This window comes from Toxotes jaculatrix, chromosome 14, assembly GCF_017976425.1.
Source record: "Toxotes jaculatrix isolate fToxJac2 chromosome 14, fToxJac2.pri, whole genome shotgun sequence".
NCBI lineage: Eukaryota > Metazoa > Chordata > Actinopteri > Toxotidae > Toxotes > Toxotes jaculatrix.
In genome coordinates, this window is record NC_054407.1 from 19,695,142 (window position 1) to 19,715,349 (window position 20,208).

Here is a 20,208-nt window from a genome sequence, read left to right on the forward strand (position 1 = left end):
CTTAATGCAGCACTCTAGTTGCTGCAAATATTGTTTTTCACAGAAATGATTTACTTCAATAGCATAACAATTTGTTATATGGTAAAAAACCAGAGCAGGCTAACTCTTTCAGTTAGCCTACTCTGTTTGCCTTTGTGTTGAAATGCAGTTATACTCGCATCGCAGGTGCAAGACTACTGGACAACAGTGTTAATGGAAAAGTAGCACATGCACATTACCTCTAATTTATGAATTTATTTATTTAGACTTTGTATCAATCACAAACATTGTTTATTTGATTGGATGCAATTGGAATCGCAGTTGGATTTGGTATCAAAATGTCTGATTCATATTTCTGTGAAAATTCTGCAGAAGGTGGTAATGCATATCAATAGTTGGTGGTGTAAAATTTAATGAGCCGTAAACTGTAGGACAAAGAAGGTTAAAAAAACACAATCTGATATACAAAAAAGGCTTTCAAAGAGTTTTCAACAAGTTTGTTAGGTCTTACGGTCACACACAATGCGTTATGGTGAGAAACACAGAATCTAAACAAAACCGTGTTTGCTTACAATGAAAGCTCCACAGGGTACCTTTAATCTTCAGCGTCCCCAGTGGCGCCAGAGGATGGAATTACAGAACACTGAGAATTCATATCCCCTGTTACCCAGAAGGCAATTATCCCCCATCCCACTGGCAGAACAATACAATCAATCACTGTAATTTCATTTGATCCTTTGGCTGCTGCCTGTTTATGCCAACAGAGTAATAAGTTTAATCTTTATCATACGCTTATCGAAGGCATAACAAATAGAGAGGGGCTCTCAAAAAACCTTTGATGAAATGTTATTACACAGAATGAATCATAGAGATGGGTAAAGATTCGCTTTCCAATCTAGTTACTGCCAGGGCTTGCACGGTCCCAAAAAGCATTTCTTACTCTAATAAAGAGGAGTGAGGAGGAAAGCATAAACAAGGCAGGAAGTTGAATGAAGAGCTCCACATGCCCTCAACACTCACTGTCTTCTCAGATTGACTCAGTGGACTTCAAATTGACCTGGAGCTCAGAACTGGATACTTAAATTATCTCGAGCTTAATGTTGATATATATGTTTATTACTGTCTACAAGATAATGTACATGATAGAGAATTAAGGTTATAAAATAAACTGAACTATCTATGTAGGAGCAAGTCTATATAAAAAATTAAGTAATTTGTTTTACCAAATTGGTTTATTTAGCTGGAGAAAAAAAGTCTTTGTACACTATGTTTGTTGAAAGTGTTTGTTGAATTTTCATATAAAGCTTGTGTTTGCTTGAGGCGGGTTAGCTAAAATGCAATTGTTAGGCTTTAGCATGAGCCAGAGAGCTCATGCTGTTTGGATATTCAAAGACCAGAATAAGATCCATTATTTAGTGTTAAACGAGGCTCTTGTTTTGATGCAGCACAAATCTAACTGCCGGCAGAGTTTGAACCATAATTAACTTGGGCTGCAAATTAGATGCACTGCTTGTTGTGTGCTAATTGCTGAGGATTTATTGAAGCGAGTGTGGGAGGGGAAGGGGGGAAGGAATAGAGAGAGAGAGAGAGAAAGAGAAAGAGAGGTGTAGTTGCTCCCAGACAAATATAATGCGATTAACAGCCAATTGCCATTGCAGGGCAAAATTCTGGCGACAAGCAAGATTGGCTTTTTTCCAAGTGATGCTGTGAGGCCTTGCCCGTGTGTAAGTGTGCATATTTTTTGTAATCAATAAGACACATTGAGTGTGATTACAATGCTTTCAGTGGATAATGGCTGCTATTGATGTCTTAGCAAAGGAATGTAGTGCTTTTCAATTGTAGTTTTTTCACTGTAGAAGACTGATTTTTAGCCATTAGATGTGGCTTGAATATCACATTACCACAAATGACCTCCACCCCCCTGTATTGACTCCATTAAAACACAAAATAACCGCAGTTTTTTTCTATGCCAGGTTCCAAAACCTGTCGATTACTCTGCCCAGCTCTGGTAAGCGATGAAAACAAATGACTGTAGATTTCTAACAGTAACCACAAATCATTATTACTCTATTTTATTGATTGTATTGACTGTTCTCATCCTCATGTTCAGAATGATTGATTGCAGTGTAAGTGCAGTAGTTGTTCATGGGTGGTTCAGGTTTGCAGGGCCCATGGAGAGATGCCAGGCTGAGGTGGAGCTCCTGGACCGAGGAAACAGCACCTATCTGGTTCGACACAGGAGTAAAGAATGCACTGAGTATGCCATCAGTATAAAGTAAGTGATATGACAGCTTGTTTTCAGCTTGTTTCCACACTAAATCTCCCACAATTTTCATTCAGCACAGTTTACCAAGAACAGTGAAACAAACAAAACACATGCAGTCAGCAGCCGTCTTGTGGGCAAGAAACACCTTATTGTGAGAGTTGGGAAGCGAGTGGAAAGAATCATTCAAGCGAACAAAATGCCCACATGCAAATAACAGCTCAGTACAACAATGGTGCAGAATCTGGAAACAAACAGCTCATGAAATGCTGAAGTGGATGGGCTAGAGCAGAAGGAGATCATGCTGTGTTCCACTCATGTCAGAGAAGAACAAGGTTACAGTGACTACGTAATCATCAACAGTCTGTAACTGAAGATTGGAGAAAGTTTGCCCGGTTTGATGAATCACAGTTGAAGCTGGTAATGCAGATGATGGGGGACAGAATTTATTTTAAAGCGCTGGTTCTACCAAATTACAAAAAAACAAGAACAAACATATTTTCCTCTCTTGCCCCTGGTGGTATCAAGCCATGGGAATAGTTTCCAGTTTTTAAGATATCTGTCTTAGACTGTTCTGCATCCACAACAATTCATTAAGTCTCTAACAGCTGCTCTACTGATGAGCAGAAAACACACTATTCCCACTCCTGCTAGCTTTTAAATGCATTAATACTGGCTGCTGAGGCAGCTAATTTCGCATGAGATAATCCTATTAAAGAAAAGTTCCATTATGCCAGTCATGTCGTGTAAAGAAGCTGCACAAATACAGAAAGTGCCAGACCCACTGTTAAATTTCATCATATTTTTTGATCATGACATCACAGAGATTTATGGATATCTGAAAACTACAGAAGAAGGGACCACTGCCACTGCTGTTGGTTAAACTTTGAACTCGTAGTCTTCACAAGGCAAAGCTGTGATCATGTTAGGACTGTCATCATTTTAAAAGTTAACCGCAGACCTTTTGAAGAAAGAAAAAAAAACTGGAGTACATCTTTGCCTTAACCAAAAAAAAAAAATTGTATTTTCCCTAGATTGCTTGCAATGAACAAAGGTGCTCTTTGATGTTAATTGAAAACAAAAGGAGAAAAAAAAATCGAGCAACTCCTTTCCTCTGAAAGTCCTCAGCAGGGTATTAAAGTAATATATAAACAGATTCTTAAGTACTACAAGGCATGGCACAAATGAGTTACATGTGTGTGGATAGAAGCTGAGAGGAGGGAGGGCTATAGAATTGTATAAACCTATTCAGTACAGGCTGCCTATCTGTACTCACAATGAAATATATATGCAGTAAATCACAACTGCTCAGTAATAGCTATAACACAAATTGAAAATTACACCTGATATCAATATGGACATGTGGTGAACACATCAGTAGCCACTTGTTATAGTGATGAGTTAGTTCTGTCGGCAGTGTACTGTAAAGGCACCAGGTCTCTGTCACTGGAGTTTAGCCGAGGTTGCGTGCGAATACATGCTACTATTTTTAGGCATGTGAACAACTGAAAAGGAACAGCACAAGCATGACATTTGTGTATTTCAGTTGTTTTACCACTGTATGTGAGACAAGCATTCACAATAAATTTGAGTTACTGTTTACTCCAGAGTAACAGGGACACTGCAGAGATGTTGATTTGTCTTTTCATTCTTGTTAATTTCTTTTTTTTGTCATATTTTAATATTCCGAGGATCAAACATTAAATTCTTTCTTGATTATATTGAGGGTCAAGTAGAAAAGATAAATATTCCTTAAGCTGGGCAACGAAAACCTAAACTTTCTGCATGACTAGACACTAGAGGTAAATGAGAAAATATGTTTTGAGTGAAGGAGCCTTCCTGTGTCAGTGCCACAGGCTTTGCTTGAACCATACGTCATACCTTAACACTTGCAGTTCATTTTAATTTCCTCCGATGGTCCATACATCTCAACTGAATGCAGCATAGGGAAGATGTGGAAATGGGTGATCTATTTTACCATCTATCTATTGTCTTCTGTCCTCTGCTCAGACATATGTTCAAGGAGCTCCTGATAGCTTTCGTCATACTCTGCGCTGCTTTTTGGCTATCAATCTTAGAAATGCATTTCAAAAGAAGCCTAGAAACGTACTTGAATTGTAGATAAAACATGAATTCCTTTAGGCCTCAGTAAATGTCTGCTTTATCTACGAGTTGAGTGCCCCCGGTATCCCTCTTTTGAAATACAACGCTGTCCATTTAACTTGCAAATATCTTTCAGGCTCCATCAAAGCATGTTCAGCCTTTAAAAAAACAGAAAGGACTATCGAGTCGCTCTGACCTGGCATGACGGCTCCGAGAGATTATAATGATTAAGGGGCCACTCTGAAATGGTGTTTGGACGTTAGGACTATTTAGGCAGTGACACACCATTCCAGCCCATTTGGTTTGGTGGACTCATACCGTTCCTCACTCAAAGCTTTGATGTACAGGGCCAGCTTCTGAACACTCCAATCCTAATTGCCTGTCTCACTGCTTAAGATCCTTATCGGGATGGCTGTTTGAGATAATGGAGCTTTATACAGAGAGTTCCTGCTAATCAACTGGAACTGTCTAATGTCAAACGCTACAAGTGGTCAGTTTATGTGTGTGCTGAATGAAGTTTATGTGCTTGTGTGTGTACGTGCATCCTCGGGAGCCTTTAAGAGGAACGAAAGACCACACAGGGCTCATCTGTCTCCATGTGTTATGCACCATATAACTCAACACAAATCAATAATGTATTACTCCCCATATATTCATAATGCATCAGCAAATTTGCAACATGACCATATTCTTCTCATATGTTACATACTGCATTGGGAGATTTACAATGCGGATCTATCTCCAAGTGTAACTTGCACATCATCATATGGGAGACATACAATATACAGCCCTGTGCTTGGCATTGGCTTGGCAGCACATTCCCGCTTGTGTGCAGTATATATGTACTATATATATGTATGTGTATGTGTATATGTATTTTCAAGGTTGGCCTAGACTACTTTACAACAAAGTACTTTGCCTGAGCTGTGGTTATCTCATGTCATAAGATCATTTATTCACTTAACTATTTAAGCAGGCCCATAGCATAAACTCTCACCTAAAGGGCGTCTTCCGCTATAGGGTTTCTTCTCTTTAAAAAAATAAAGAAGGAAGCCTGAGTGGTCACAACATGATTAAAAGGCAAAAAAAAAAAAGAATGAAAAATATACTTCTCTGTTGCACATGTTTTTTTAAGTGTTGTTTATTTCAAATGAAGCAGTTTAAGAAGGAAAAGCACTGTTTGGTTTAACTGCTCACATCTCCTGCACACAGTCATTACCTGTGATGAAGTGTCACAAGTACTGCGGATATTGCTTAATTTTAAGAGTCGGCAAGCCAGAAACATTGGAAATGACTGGTATACAGTATAAATTTATCTTACAGTGTAAAACTGGGGAAATCTATGATTTTTTAACTATTACCTGATGAGAGTGAACTTCTTCTTAAACAGAGTTGCTTGCCTTTGCATGGTAACTGACAGTCAATGCAGATGGACCTTCGTGACGGTTCACCATAGAGACTGGATTGATGTGGAACCATGTATGGTTGATTAGCAGCCCATGTATTATTCATCCTCCACAGGTTCAACAATAAAATCAAGCACATTAAGATTCTGACCAAGGATGGCTGCTTTTACATCGCTGAGAGCCGACTGTTCAAGACTGTGCTGGTAAAGGCTTTAACTTTGAATGGATTTTTGTGCCCTATAAACTGCTCTAGCATTATTGAGGATAATCATTTTGACATTATGCTACTTTTACAGTTCTCTCTTGACATGCAAGCATACACTCACAAAGTCAGGGGCATGTTGTAAGCAACTGCCATGGTATTGTATAGGAGCAGTTAACATTAGTCTGTTTCCAGGACCTACACTTGAAATGGGCAGGTAGACAAATATATTGTGGTTAGTTGCCCTGTTCAAGAACTCTTCCTCAGTACTGGCTGCTTTTGTATTGTCAAGATCAAACACGCAACTTCTCCCTTACCAGCCCTCCCACATGCCTTTGCTTTCAATTCTATACATTTGTACACTCAACCATCAAGATATACCCTCGCTTTTAATGTTAAGAGTATGTTTTGTACTATTGTGCTTGTTTTACACAGGACTTAGTGGAGTACTACAAGGAACACTCTCTGAAGGAAGGTTTCAGCAGTCTTGACACCACTCTGCAGGTCCCCTATAGGGAGCTGTCCAATGGAAACATGCCTGGGGCCATTACCAAGGCTGGCAGTGGTGAGTCTTCACAAACATTCAGTTTCCCTCCCTGAGACTGTCTGACAGGTGAAAATGCTACCAGTTCAGATCAGATTTTGATCCAGTTACAGTTGAAAGCAGTTCCGAGTATTTGTTTTGACCTGTTTGGAGGACCAGAGGCATGGGTTTTTGCTTCAGCAGTCCACTTCAGATAAAATACGGTGCATTGTTTTTCCCGGGGAAGGTTCTAGATCTGCTTGTACAGCCTCTCCATATGACCAGAACTGTCATCTCCCAGATCATTACATAGAAACAGTAAAACAAGCTGAGGGCAGAGGCAGTTTGCTGGAATCAGTGTCTCACTTGCAATATTTTGTTATAACAGGCCAGCTTATGGCACTGTGCCCTCACTTTGAAGGACTGTACAAAAATGTCTTAGCTGACATTACAAAATCATGCTGACAGAGCATTTGCTTCATTATTAGACACTCAAGTTAAAACTGTGTCTTAATACCCGAGGCAGTCCTATCTTTGACATGTGCGACATGCTAGAAATATTTAGCACAGCATAATGAGCTAATACAATTCCCTGCGGAACGGCACAGGATGGAACACAAAGCAGTTTTCCTTGGGAGACAGTCCTCTTCAGTTTTGCATGGTTGATCCTCTTTTGTCATTTACATAATAAAGTTAAATACAACATTCCGGCGCATGAATAATATCATTCAGATTTATGGACAGGACCTTATCTCTTTCTATCTAAGTTAGACTGTGTGTGGATATGAAATGTTTGTTATTGTTTTCACTAACAAATATCGTTGTGCCTCTATCATGCCTCTATATTTTCATGCTAAATGATACGATCAGTCAAGTTACTGCCAATGTACATTCAACGTCTGCAGTGTTTTTTTTAGAGCTGTTCTGGAGCTTTCACCTCACATGAAATTGTAGATGTTACATTAGAATGAAAATAATACATAATGATCATTATCATATCAATTTACTGCCCCTGGCCAAAAAGTAGTTCTGCATATGACCCTTGCAACAAATTTTTATTTTCACTCTTTGGTTTTTGTGTGGATTAAACAAATGATATTTTTGTTTCTTAGTGAACTTCAGAAGTGCTGATAGGCGATTTTTTTTTAACCTTTGGACAGAGCTAGCCTAGCTCTTTGCCCCTTGTCCTTCTCTCTATGCTAAGCTAACTATGGTAAGCTAAATATAAATGTTTAGCTTACCTAACAAATAAATAAATAAATAAATAAATAAATAAATAAATAAATAAATAAATGTATATGTACATGTATATGTATATATATATATGCATATGTATGTGTGTATATATACACATACATATATACATATACATACATACACACACACACACACACACACACACACACACACACACATATATATATATATAAAAAAGGGAGATATTGATCTTCACATCTAGCTCTCAGCAAGAAAGGGTTTTTTCCAAGAGAGCTCCAGTACAAGCTCGACCACCTCCATGTGCGATAGCCAATCCGACCTTGTAGTGCATTTTCACCTTTGTGGTTTTCCACACAAGATTTCTATACACAGAAAACATGGTAATATCACGTGTAAATGGGCTAAAAGAGAGATGCAGAGTATAAAGGTAAAGTACGGGGTAAGAGAGATAAAGGGAGAGCAAAAGACAAAAGAAAGAGCGAGAGAGACAGTGAGTGAAAGAAATATAAAGGAGCCTCGGCATCTCACCAGGCTTGGCAGAGAGGTCCCAGTTAGGGTCCAATGCCCCAGGCAAGCACCAGGAGCCTGCTACTCCAAACGTCACACTGCACGCTGCTCAGCTCCAAGATGGCTTCACAATTTTCCTGACAGGACATGACATTTCACTCGGGCTGGCAGCAGAGAAAACTGTGTGACAGCCGCCTGCTGACACACACCTGGGGGATACCCCTGGTCCAACTGAGGGACTGCGCCTGTTTCCACAAAACTGGGAAAAGTTTGCAAATATGATCTGATGTAAAAGAGCAGGAAGCAGCTGGAGGTAAACTGTCTTAACTTAAAGAGGGAGGTGTACGTGTAAACAACCACAGCCGCTGCAGCAGCAGCTGAGGCAAGCAGGCGAACGCTGGAACAAAGTCAAAGTTAGCCCTTTGTGTCTATTCGGATGTAAAATTCTGCTACATCCTTGTCCCCCTGCCTCCTTTGGCAGCCTCGGTCTCCCTGCGCATCAGGCTTCAAAGCTCTGCAAGAGGTGTTTTTGTGCCTCACTGCCACTCACTACGGCTCCTTCTGTGAGAAAGCCTTGACAGACCCGCCGTTGCCTCAGTGCATTCTGGGATAGATTATTATTGCCTTAAGTCGTCCACCCCCATAGACAGACTTAGTGTGGGCACCGCGTTCTCTGTCTGGTAAACAGCCTCTGCGGAAAGACAGATGTCATACCAAAACATAAAAAAAAACACACAGAAAATAGTTTGAATCTCAAAACAGACACCTCTAGCAAAGAAAGCAGAACGCAAGGCTGAGCAAACAATCACAAGATGCATAACTACTGAAACGCCATCAAAACTCTGGAGTAATTTGTTTGGAAAACCCCAGCCAGCATCTTTAATTAAGTCTGACTGAGAGCTTTATTTGAGTGAATGTTAGAGCTGGGAAATAATTTTAGATGTATTTTTATTGTGGGGGGGGGGTCATTTTGCAGTTGCGTTATTGATGCTATCAGGATTCACAGTTCTGTTGTCTTAAATTGACTGCGGTGATTATAAATGGATACCATTCAAAATATTAGAAAATGTATTAGATAAATATTGAAAACATTACAGGCTATTGCATAATACTTATTTTAATGATACTGAACTGTATCAACTTCTGGTGTCAAATTCTAGTGCTAGTTTATGATTGAATGCCCAGTACATGTGCGTTTATACTGCATGTTGTTGTGTTTACTGTATCAGTTTCCTGCAAGTATGCGTATAGTTGTTTGTGTGCACTCCGGTCAGACACGTACTGGCCTGCATTTACTTATCCCTGTGGGGGAGAGGAAGAAGGCATGGAACCATATTGTTGTGTTGACAGGAGGTGGTTTTCCCAGTGTGAGGGTCTGGCTGGCTCAGATGGGATTTCATATGGGAGCAGAAGTCTGTGGCTCCGCGGTGTGGAATCCCAGCTGAAGCCTTGTTACGGCGCCATGCTGGGCCCAGATGTATACTTACCCCCATGCTGCTACTTTGGCTCACCTGGTCTGAAGCTCAAAAGGTTGTTATTTTGAATTATTATGCAGTGTGACCCCGGGGAAGGTTGTAGAAGCTATACTAAGTGGCCAAAAATATTTGGACAGCCAAGTTTTACACTCATGTGAGCTTGTCTCATCGGTATTATTATACTGCTGTAACAGCCTGCATTCTCCTTGGAAGACTGGAACTTGGATGCAGGGATTCGCTCCCATTCAGCCACAAGAGCATTAGTGAGGTTGGCAAATTGATGTTGGGCGACAAGGTCTGCCGTTCTGGTTCATCCCAAAGGTGTTAAATGGGGTTGAGGTCAGGCACTGGCAAGGGCAGCTGGGGGCACTATTGGACCGGATCAGCTAGAGAACTGGAGGAACAACAGCTGAATAAAGGAAATCAAATGAGATTTTGAATGTGAAAATTGTAATATCTTGACAGGGCCATGTTTGGGGCTGTTGTAATTTTCACTGGGGCTATAGCCCTATCTAGCCCCACCCTAGAGCCATCTCGGTGCTTAATGCATGGGGGGATTGTCATGTTGAAACAGGAGAGGGCCTTTCCCAAACTGCTTCCACAAACTTGAAAGTGCACTGTTGTCTAATATATCATTGTATACTGTAATATTAACATTTCACTTATCTGTAACTAAAATACAACATGGACTTTCAGACATTCATTTCTGAAAGTGTATTAATAACTACTCAATTAGCACATCTTTTCTTGGTCAGTGTTATGTAAAAATGTGTGCATGTGCCAGGTAAATTATCAGCTGCTTTCAATGTTTTTCTCTCCTTTCTGATTCTTCCCACCCGTCCTTGCTTTTGCTTTTTCTTTGACTTTGCCAACTTTTCCTCTCTCTCTCTCTCTCTCTCCTTTACCCTCTCTCACACTCTCTTTCTGTCAGACTTGTGTTTACTTTGCTTATGTTCTCTCTTTGCTCCCACTACGGCCTGAACCCCTCATCACTCGCTTTGTTTCTCTGTAGTTCCTCCTGGCAGCTGCAGCTTTGTTCCCCCCTCCTCCTCGCCTTTCTGGTCAGGTACAGGTACAGCTTTTCTACTCTCCTTGTCTCTCCCTCACTGTGTGCCCACATTTCCAGGTTCCCAAAGACTTGTTTTGTTTTTCTGTCTCTGTATAATAATGTAGTCTAATGATGCTGCTTTTACGTAATATTGCATGAACCATACAGATTTGTAATTGGGGAGAAAAACCGCATCCACACAAAACTCCTGTAATTCCAAAAAAGATATTGTGAATTTCTGACTGCTATAATACATCCCACTTGGAAAAAGAACTGCACATGTATCAACAAATCAGTGGCAAAGAGCTGCAAAGCCACCACTGCTGGCATTTACATTTGACTAAAATCCAACAATAATGATGTCAGTTCAGCTAATTAAAATGGGCTAAACACTTTTGTTTGTATAGTTTCACTTGTTAACGAACTGCAAAACATATGTATCACAATAAAAAGGGGCAATTTAAGCTTACCATCCATTTATAAGTTGTGACTACAAGGTTAGCAGTGGCAGAAATAATGAGTAAATGATTCCAAGTTGGAGTAACAGGAGGTTTTCTTCCATTTTTCTCCATTCTGCTGACATGGCTTGACTGCAGTATAATAATCTGTTAGGATGACTTTGTTTATGTCATCCTCTGTGTGCACTATGTGCATGAACATATGTATACATGCATGTATGTGTGGGCTTCAGCATCTGTCTTGGTGGGATATGTGCCTGTATGTGCATGAGGGAGTAGATGAATTCCTTTCATCCAGCATAATTTCCCAGTAGCGTTGCACAGATAAGGTTAACAAACCTATGCACACCAGTGTTCACATGTAACATGAGCCCTGACTTGCATGTGTAGGACAAACCCCGGATAATCTGATAAGAGCTGATGCAGTGCGTGAGCTGAGTCAAAGATGAACTGTGGTTATGTGTTGTTCTTTAATAAGAACAACACATAACCACAATAATCCATGACCTCTCATCTGTACTGTGTTCTTGGCACCGCCAAGCTGGGCAGCCATATATAGCTCTCTTCTGTGTTTCAGGTTTATTTTCTCATCTCTGTCTCTAGTCTATTCTAATTTCTTTTACTCGTAGTATGACACAGAGCAATGTGTCAAGGCTCTTTGCTGCCTTATCATCCTTACAATCTAATCATAGTCATTTTAATATGGATAAGGTCTGTGAGAAGTGTATTTTACAGCATTGTAAACCTTGTACAAACAACCAAAAACCCAAATAAACAAAACAATCCACACTCAAGGGCCAAACTTGCATCAGACTGGAGTGAACCTTGAGTTTACATTTTTCTTTTCAAAGTTTTATCAGAAATTTTATATAAAATTTAGATGTTCGTCACCAAACATCCATGCTCTTAAAAGGATGTCTGGTGATAAACCTAAGAGTTAAGAGGAAAACTTTTAGAAAGCCTGGGATTTCTGAATGCAGAGGAGAAAGTGGCTTCAAGAGGACAAGTTTTCCAAACACTGAATGGCAGGGTGCCACAGACAGATTGTGCCGAATGTTTTTGTTTTTCCCTTCAAAGTTAGTGAGTAGGAAATTTTTTCAAAATTGCTAGGTTGCAATAGCTGGAGGAAAGATCTGTAAAAACCATACTTTCTGATTAAATTGTTGTATGGAGGGTGATTCTGTGATTTGGTGAACCAGCGACAGCGAAGAGCTTCATAACTGCACCTGCTGACTGAGATTTTGTTTAGGTCTTTTCCAGTTGTTGCTCTAGCATCTCTACTAAATCACTCTGTAGCCTGCCTCAGAGAGTATTTTTAGAATATTTGTGAAATTTACTGTAGATGGCCCCCAATAAAAGAGCTCTCTGTCTCAGTGTTTTCTCCCAGGGTGGTGGGTATTGCAGTGGCACGTTACGACTTCTGCTCCAGAGACACACGGGAGCTTTCACTTCAACAGGGAGACATTATCAAGATCTACACCAAGATGTCCAGTGGCTGGTGGAAGGGAGAGGTCGATGGCATGGTATGTCTGCTGTAGAATCCTGTCATTGTGGCACATTTCCGCACACATTTTATTTAATCTTTGAAGTGAAAATAAACCCAGTCTTATATTGTGTGTGGTTCTGTGCTGCTGTCTGAATTGCATTCTGTTTTGCTGCTTCTCAGGTGGGCTGGTTTCCCTCTACCTATGTGGACGAGGAGGACTGACTTTGCTGGTTGATTGACGTCTTCTCAGTGTCCATTCAAAGCTGACCACCTCCACTGAGCACCATGCTGCTCATCCACTCTCTGTGCCCTGCAAGTCAGATCTCTTTGATAAGACCGAGAGACTCAGACTTAAGAAGAAGCAGCAGTGCCCTCAAAAGCCTTCTCCTGCCCTCTTACAGACTCTCACGCAGAGCAGATGTCAAATCACTGATTCCAGGAGCGTCACACCATATCTCGCCTCTCTGTGGTCCTGTCTGCCCCCGTGGCCCACCGGGAAGTGCATGTGCTGTACCCAGATAACCCTCCCCGCTCCCTAACCTCTCACCTTGTCTTATTATTGATGACTCCATTGGCTGGCCTAAGAACTTGCCTTCACTGTCATCATGTTTCGATACCAGGAAGGCTCAGTCACCCAACTGGAACACAGATCCTGCTGACAGCGCATTGCCAAGGGTACTCCACCAAATTGAAATGCAGGAGCTGAGGAGCTTTGACTGTTGTTGGAACACTTACAGCCTTCTTGGCCATTCAGACTTCTATGTCCAGCTTTCTATCGAAGATTCTTTTTTTTATTTTAAAAATTGAAACCACCAGACTGATATAAACCATATGATATTTAAATGCAATCTCTGAAAGGAGATTTGACACTGTTGGACAGGAAATCATATCTGGAGACAGAGTAGAAGCTTTTGTTGCCGGTTTATTTTACTTTCTGTTTTGATCACAGTGTTTAATTGAATCTGAACCTCATCTTTAATTACCCCCTTCATGAGGCACGAGATTGATGCCAAAAATAAAAAACTGCCTTACCCTTTAATTGTTCCCGCCCAAATATAAAGCAATAGTTCACCATTTTGGGTAATAAAGTTAAAAGGTGGATTTTGTTACCTTCGAGCATATTCAGGCTACCCATTTGCCGTTTTCAGTCTTTATGCTAAGCTAAGCTAATTATCTTCTATTTGTAGCTTTACATGCTGTATAGCATGTGGTATCAATCATGTGGTATCAATCATGTCATCTGATTTTTTAACCAAGAAAGCAAATAAGTGTGCTTCCCCAAATATCAGAATATCCCTTTAAGCTTTAAGCTACCACAATTACAACTAGCCCCACAAGGCTAAATGAATATGGTGAATCATCAAAAGGAGGAAGGAACACACACTCTGATAATGTTTCAAGATGTTCCCATTTAATGGCACTAAAGGGAAAAAAAAGAGAAGCCCAGTTCTTATGTTAGCCTTCAGACGTGAAGTCATCAAAGAGAAAAAAATATGTGCACAAAAGGAATTACAAAGCCAAGTAAGTTTTAAAAGAGCATGTGCGGGGTAGATTGTGTAATTGGAGGTAAAGGTCTATACTTCACTGCGGGTTCCTTCATCTTTTAATCATTCGCTGTGGAAACCAGAGAGCCCTTTTACATTCCACAGATTTTGTGTTTACCTCGACTCTTTTTGGTTTCAGAATGAATGATTCAAGGGTGATGTAACAGCTGTTCACTGTAGTGCAAGGTAGCACAAGGGCATCAAGTGATACTGTTTTCCTTCAAACGTTAACACCCTGCTAACCATGTGTGTGACATCAATATTTAATAAAAGCATACTCTTTGAATTGTACTTTTGAAATTTGATAGGCTATTTTTCCCTTTTCAGACAAATGTTACATTGCTGGAACAAAGGCTCTACAGTTGCATCACAAATCACACCTGTGTCTGACACAGTTGTGGAGGCTCAGAGAAAAAACTGGCTGTGCTCAAATAATGGCTAAACAAACAGAACAGAGAACGAGGGACGTCGGAGAACAGTCGTGGTGGAGAAACATGTAAGTGAAGAAATAAAGATCTTTGTTTTCTTTCACAATCTACATCACTGAAGTAGGAAACAATCTTGGGCCCCTCGCACAATTTTCAACATGCAGGCTGCTATTTGCAACACAAGATCATTCCTGTCATGGGATTCTTGACACATTTCACTAATTAAAACAAAAACTATACCTGCGACCCATGCGAGAGCCCTTTAGGACTCTCAAATTAATCTCCATTACGCAGGTGGCAGTCGTTTATGAAACGTGCTGCTGCCTTGTTCAGGAGCCAAGCCCCTTGTCTTCAGCCTCGCTGATCCTCTACTCCAAACCACCAGATCACATCAGATCTGTGTTTTTTTAATGTATTTGTTGTATTCATTGCTCTAAAAATCTGCATTATCTCATCCAGAGATAATGTGTGTGTGTGTGTGTGTGTGTGTTTTCGTTTGGACAGAGTGTGGGGACGTTACCTTTCCCGCCACTTCACCTGCACACCTGTTGGAAATCTACTCATCACCACACCCACTTCCCTGCTGCATTTAAAGACTGGTGCTTCAGTCCATTCTTCTTGTTTGTCTGGCATCCATCATGGTAGAAACTTTGACTGACCTAGTTCTAGTAAAAAGTTTACCTTTGTGAGAATCTCAGTCTGTGTGTAGTTGCCAACCTTTGGTTGTCTTGTCTGTGCTTCAGAATCACTAGCCACATATCCACCTGTTGGTTTTGACATCTTAACCTCTGGTTTCCTGGAAAAGTTCAACCCATGCTCTGCCCTCCACCTCAGCCCCAGACCCTCTCTCCCCAACTTAGATTCCCCTCCTCACCTACCTGAGGCTCCTACTGGTTTTGCCTGCCTGCCCACGAACTTTTGCTCTTTTTTTTTTTTCCTAGTAGAGATAAACTGTTTGAACTTGATTCCTGCCTCTGTGTGTGAATCTGCATCTGGGTCCTAGTAAATTGGAAACAGTTGTGGTGTGTTATTGAGATATTTACAAATTTAACAGTGTTTGTTGGACTACAGCTTTTGATTTTAATAGATCACAGTTTTCCTGTAAGCCCTAAGCGTTTGTTTACCTTCAGGTTATGAGTTTCCTGTCTTTTGACTGTGAGTCCAGTTCTGTTTGCAAATCAAAATTTGCTGCTGGTAGATACACTATCTTTTCTTGCAACATATTTGATTAATTAAACGAGATTAAGCCCTAGTTACTATCAAATTATCTCCATAACCATAATGTTTCCACTGGCTTTTGGCACATGTTTCTTCAGTGAACCCACTGGCTTCATTTGATGTGCTCTTTCTACTTTTTTAATTAATTTATTTCCCTTTCCCCTGACAGGATTTTGAAATATAGGAGTCAACTGAAATGTACTGTCAAATATGAGAATGCAAAAATAGAATGCACATATACACCAGAGCCTCACAATATCAGTATTCTTGTAATGTAAACACTTCCTCAGGCTTACTTTCCCCCACTGCTCTGCAGCCTCTCTAATGACCAAACCCAGCAGAGGGAGGGCTCTGCTGCGCTAACAGTAACCCTCCCGTCACAAAGAGGCAGAAAGAATGGCTCTCCTAATACTCTTCCTCTCCTTAATCTGCCTGTTCCTGTCTTAGCCAAAGAGATGAAAGGCGATGACAGAGAAGTTGGACAGCAGCCAGAGCGAGAGAGAGAGAAATGGGTGTACAAGGTTGCATGGAGTAGATAAAGCACGGGGAGAAAGAGGATGGTGCGTGGGGCTACGTGTGTGCATGTGAGGAGAGAAAGACAAAAGGCATACAGACAGAGAGAAAAACAGAGAGAGAAAAGGAAGCCATGCATCGCCTTCATCTGTCTGAATGATCTCCTTAACCCCCGGTCTTTGCCAGTCAGCCCCTCTGGATCTCTGTATGGGGGTTAAACAAGGATTTAGCAAAAGCTGAAGCTGCCCTCAAATACGGTGAGCTCTCAGTTCCTCTCAAAAGGGCTCGTCTCTCCGAAAGACTTTATCTGGAAGATTTAAATTCAACTGCTGACTTGTGACTATCAACCTCCTTACAAAATCATAAAACTACAGCCACAGAGTATTTCTACATTCAAACATTGTACATAAAAAGCCACCTTGCAGGAGAATATAGAAGAAGATATTTAGTTCTCAAACAAATCCCACAGAAGCAGTTGCAGCTGACATTTACTGTTTAATGGCCACAATAACATAAAATCAGGATCTGACTTGAGTGAGGATGACTCCACCAAACAGCCAATACATATAAAAACATTCATGAGCCTTAAAACTTTAAAACTACCTGCATTTACAGCTTGAAAAGCACAGTCATTTGTTTTGTTTAATGTATTTACATTCAGAAACACTATTCCTTTACTATCATCATCAGGTCAAAATTTTACTTTTTCCAATACCTAAGTTTATGACCAAATACCTGCACAACCCCCATCAGCCTCAATTGCCCTTTGTGTTTAGTGCAAATGAGCAAATATTACCATGCTAACACAATAAACCAAGACTGTGAACTTGGTAAACATGACCTGCACAATATCAGCATGTTTTCAGCGTTTCACTCAAAACTCCACTGTGCGTCAGTGTGGCTGCAAATTCTTAATTTTGTAATGACACCGCATTATCATTAATAGAAGTACAATCAGTCGGCAATGTCCAGGAACCGAGATGAGTTTATCCATAGAAAGAAGGAACGAAGAAGAGAAGGCAAGGACATGACCACCCTCCCTCCTCGCCTGGATGGTGTTGCTAAGTCTCTGTGAGGACTCTATCAGTGCTACCCAGCAATTAAGATCTCACAGATCAAAGCAGTCTAAATGAGCTAATCCTCAGAGAACCGCTGCTCTCTCCTCCTCTGTCTATCTCTCTCGTTCCCTCTCTATCTCTCCCTCACTCTCGTTACTTCCTCTTGACTCATGGCTCCATGTGCTGACTGTGCTTTGATGCTTGACAGCGGTGGGTCCCCTAAATGTAAAATGGTGAATAAATGTGCATTAATGGGTAACACTTTCATATCCTTAATGCCAATTTGCACTGGCTGGGGAGCATATTTTCAAAGGTCTTAAGACATAATTTGTGATCGTGAATCTGTAGCAACTCTATCTGATGCCCACATGCAGCGCAGCTGAGCACAGAAACCTAACACAAACTCATGAAGCCCATTTCAGAAGGAAGGCTTTTTGTAGAACATTTGATAACAAGCAATATTAATACATCTAGGCCAGCATCAAAACCTATGGTGCAACAAGCCCCTTTCTGAGTGTGGCGAGTTGGAACCAGCACTGGCGTGAAAGCGTGTGACAGCTTTGAGGTCAATGGCTGTTCAAAGAAGCGTGACGCCACTAGCTACTTAGCAGGTCAGTCATTATCATAGAAAAGGCAGAGCATCTGCCTGTGACTCCCGGGGACAGGTTTAACGAGGTGGCGCTGCTCATCATGGGGGCTGCTTTGGCAGGGCCTGTCTGTCTCTCACCCCTCCTGCTCCTTCTCTCTCCCCCTCAGTCTCCCTCTTTTTTTTTTTTTTTTTTTTTTACCAATCCTTTCTTCCAGGTCTGCCAAACAGGAGTGTTTGTGTTTACTTCTGCCTGTTCCATCAGGGAACCATTGTTTCATGACGGTCTTTTTGCGATGAAAGCTTCTGTACTCCCGCCTTTATTTCTTCACACTGTGTCTTGAATCTCTTTCTTTTTGTGTGCCCATCGTCTTGCGCCTCTAAACTACCTCTTCTCGTGTCCCTGTCAGTCTGTCTCTTTGACTATCTTTCTGTGTCTGTTTCTTCTCTAACTGCTTCTTTGTAGCAGCTCTTTGTTTTGGGATTTTGGTCCAGCACTGCCACCTGTGCCTCTCTTTCCTCCAATACACGAGAAAACAGTCCTTGGATTAACTAGTGTCACAGTCAACACTGGTTTGTAACAAACGTGGAACACACACTTTTTGTGAAAATAACAGACTTGTTAAAATAATGTCAGAAGTTGCTAGAGTCAGAAAACAAAAAGAAAACCAAACAAAAAAAGAAACAAAACACAGCCTATTTCATCACATAAGCCGAGCGGTATCAGCAATTCAGACAGTTGTGGTTTTATTTGCTCAGGTATTGAGATATCCATTTCTGTCTGTGCTGTTTCCCTAATACAATGGAGGTGACAAGTTTTTACCAAAATAATCCCTATGAAAACTGCTGACAGTGAGGTCTGCGGATTATCCAGATGAAGAGGACATCAATCTTCTAAAGAGATTTGCTTTTGAATTTTGTAGGGTGGAAAGGGCAACACACACCGGCACCATATGACGTGCATCAAAATACCTGTTATCTTCGCACGTAGGCCTGCACGGTGGTGGCATCTTGATGCATGTCATTGTCGGCTGATGTGAGTCAACACAACAGGATACACCGCTGTCCTATTTCGCTATATCGCTGATGCTCTTCAGAAAAGCAGCAATTGTGTCACATTCCCTCCACAAATCAGCACATCTTGACAACTGTACCGTGATAATTTCCTCTGACTGCGTGACATGTTCATTGTGTGTTAGGGGTGCCAAATGGTGCCTAAGTTGAGGTGCCCTGATATTTTTTTTCTTACGTTTTTTCTGCTTGTATTTGTGGTTTTAGGGATGTGAAGAGGGAGGTAAAGAGCTCCCCAAAATACAAACTACTGCACCTCCAATGCAAAATGCGATTAATAATTAACCCCATTTGCAAAATATGTGCATGCTCTCCACAGCTGTGGAGCTTAAAAACCTCAATTTTTAAAAAAAAAAAATCAGTGTAGCTTATAGCTTTAGCTCAGTTCATCCCTGCCCCCTTCTCTTAACATTTTACTAAATTAAAATGTAAAGAATATAAACTAAACTGAAATACTCAAACAGGATCCTTTCTGGTACTTATGGTGTGGTCCTGTCAAACAAACCCAAACAATCTAGTACCTACTGTAAAAACAGTAGAGCAAAAATTCTAATAGTTAAAACTGGCATACATATGATCTAGAAACTGATAGTACTCTACATGTGCTTTGGAACAGGTATTTTACACATTCTACAGGTATACTATTCTTTTCCCATTCAGAGGTGCTCATGGTGAAACCCAGGGACCAACATAAACCCCTACATCCCTCCTGAGAAAAAAAAACAGGATAAACTGTTTTCTTCCAAAGCTCCAGGAACTCTGGAACAGACTGTGAATGGTATCTTTTATTTATGGACGGCGTCGGTTTGATATATAAATAATTTCTTCTACAGGGTGTCGGGGGCTTGCAGTGCCAATCCCAGCCGGGGCTGATTTGCAATTTAGGTGTGGCACTGAAGGCCAGAAGTGCTGGATTTGGCATTGAGAAAAAATAGACGAGCTGTGATCGTGTGTGACGCTGAATAGGATTACCATCTGTAGCTGAAGAGCCGATTGCTGCCCTAGATTGTATTGAAATGAGGGGACATCAGATTGGTTTGTGGTCGTGACAAGAAAGCTAATTTTTTTTTTTATAGCTTCTGTTCGGTGCCAGAATCCAAACTGCCCTGCTCAAAGCCGCCT

At 40.9% G+C, this 20,208-nt stretch overlaps 1 protein-coding gene across 3 annotated transcripts in view; it reads left to right on the top strand.

Moving 5' to 3' along the window:
- The window catches only part of LOC121192722 (guanine nucleotide exchange factor VAV3-like), a 44,632-nt gene extending 28,703 nt beyond the window's left edge, over positions 1 to 15,929 (top strand). For 2 of the 3 annotated variants that reach the window (XM_041054545.1, XM_041054546.1), the window contains exons 21-29: positions 1,638 to 1,703; positions 1,953 to 1,987; positions 2,138 to 2,254; positions 5,867 to 5,954; positions 6,389 to 6,518; positions 10,689 to 10,742; positions 12,557 to 12,705; positions 12,849 to 14,708; positions 15,145 to 15,929. In XM_041054545.1, coding sequence (XP_040910479.1) covers positions 1,638 to 1,703; positions 1,953 to 1,987; positions 2,138 to 2,254; positions 5,867 to 5,954; positions 6,389 to 6,518; positions 10,689 to 10,742; positions 12,557 to 12,705; positions 12,849 to 12,890 — 681 coding nt within the window. In that variant the 3' untranslated portion in view covers positions 12,891 to 14,708; positions 15,145 to 15,929. The remainder of the gene's footprint in view (positions 1 to 1,637; positions 1,704 to 1,952; positions 1,988 to 2,137; positions 2,255 to 5,866; positions 5,955 to 6,388; positions 6,519 to 10,688; positions 10,743 to 12,556; positions 12,706 to 12,848; positions 14,709 to 15,144) is intronic. The other variant, XM_041054547.1, reaches the window with a different exon arrangement.
- The last annotated feature ends 4,279 nt before the right edge of the window (positions 15,930 to 20,208 follow it).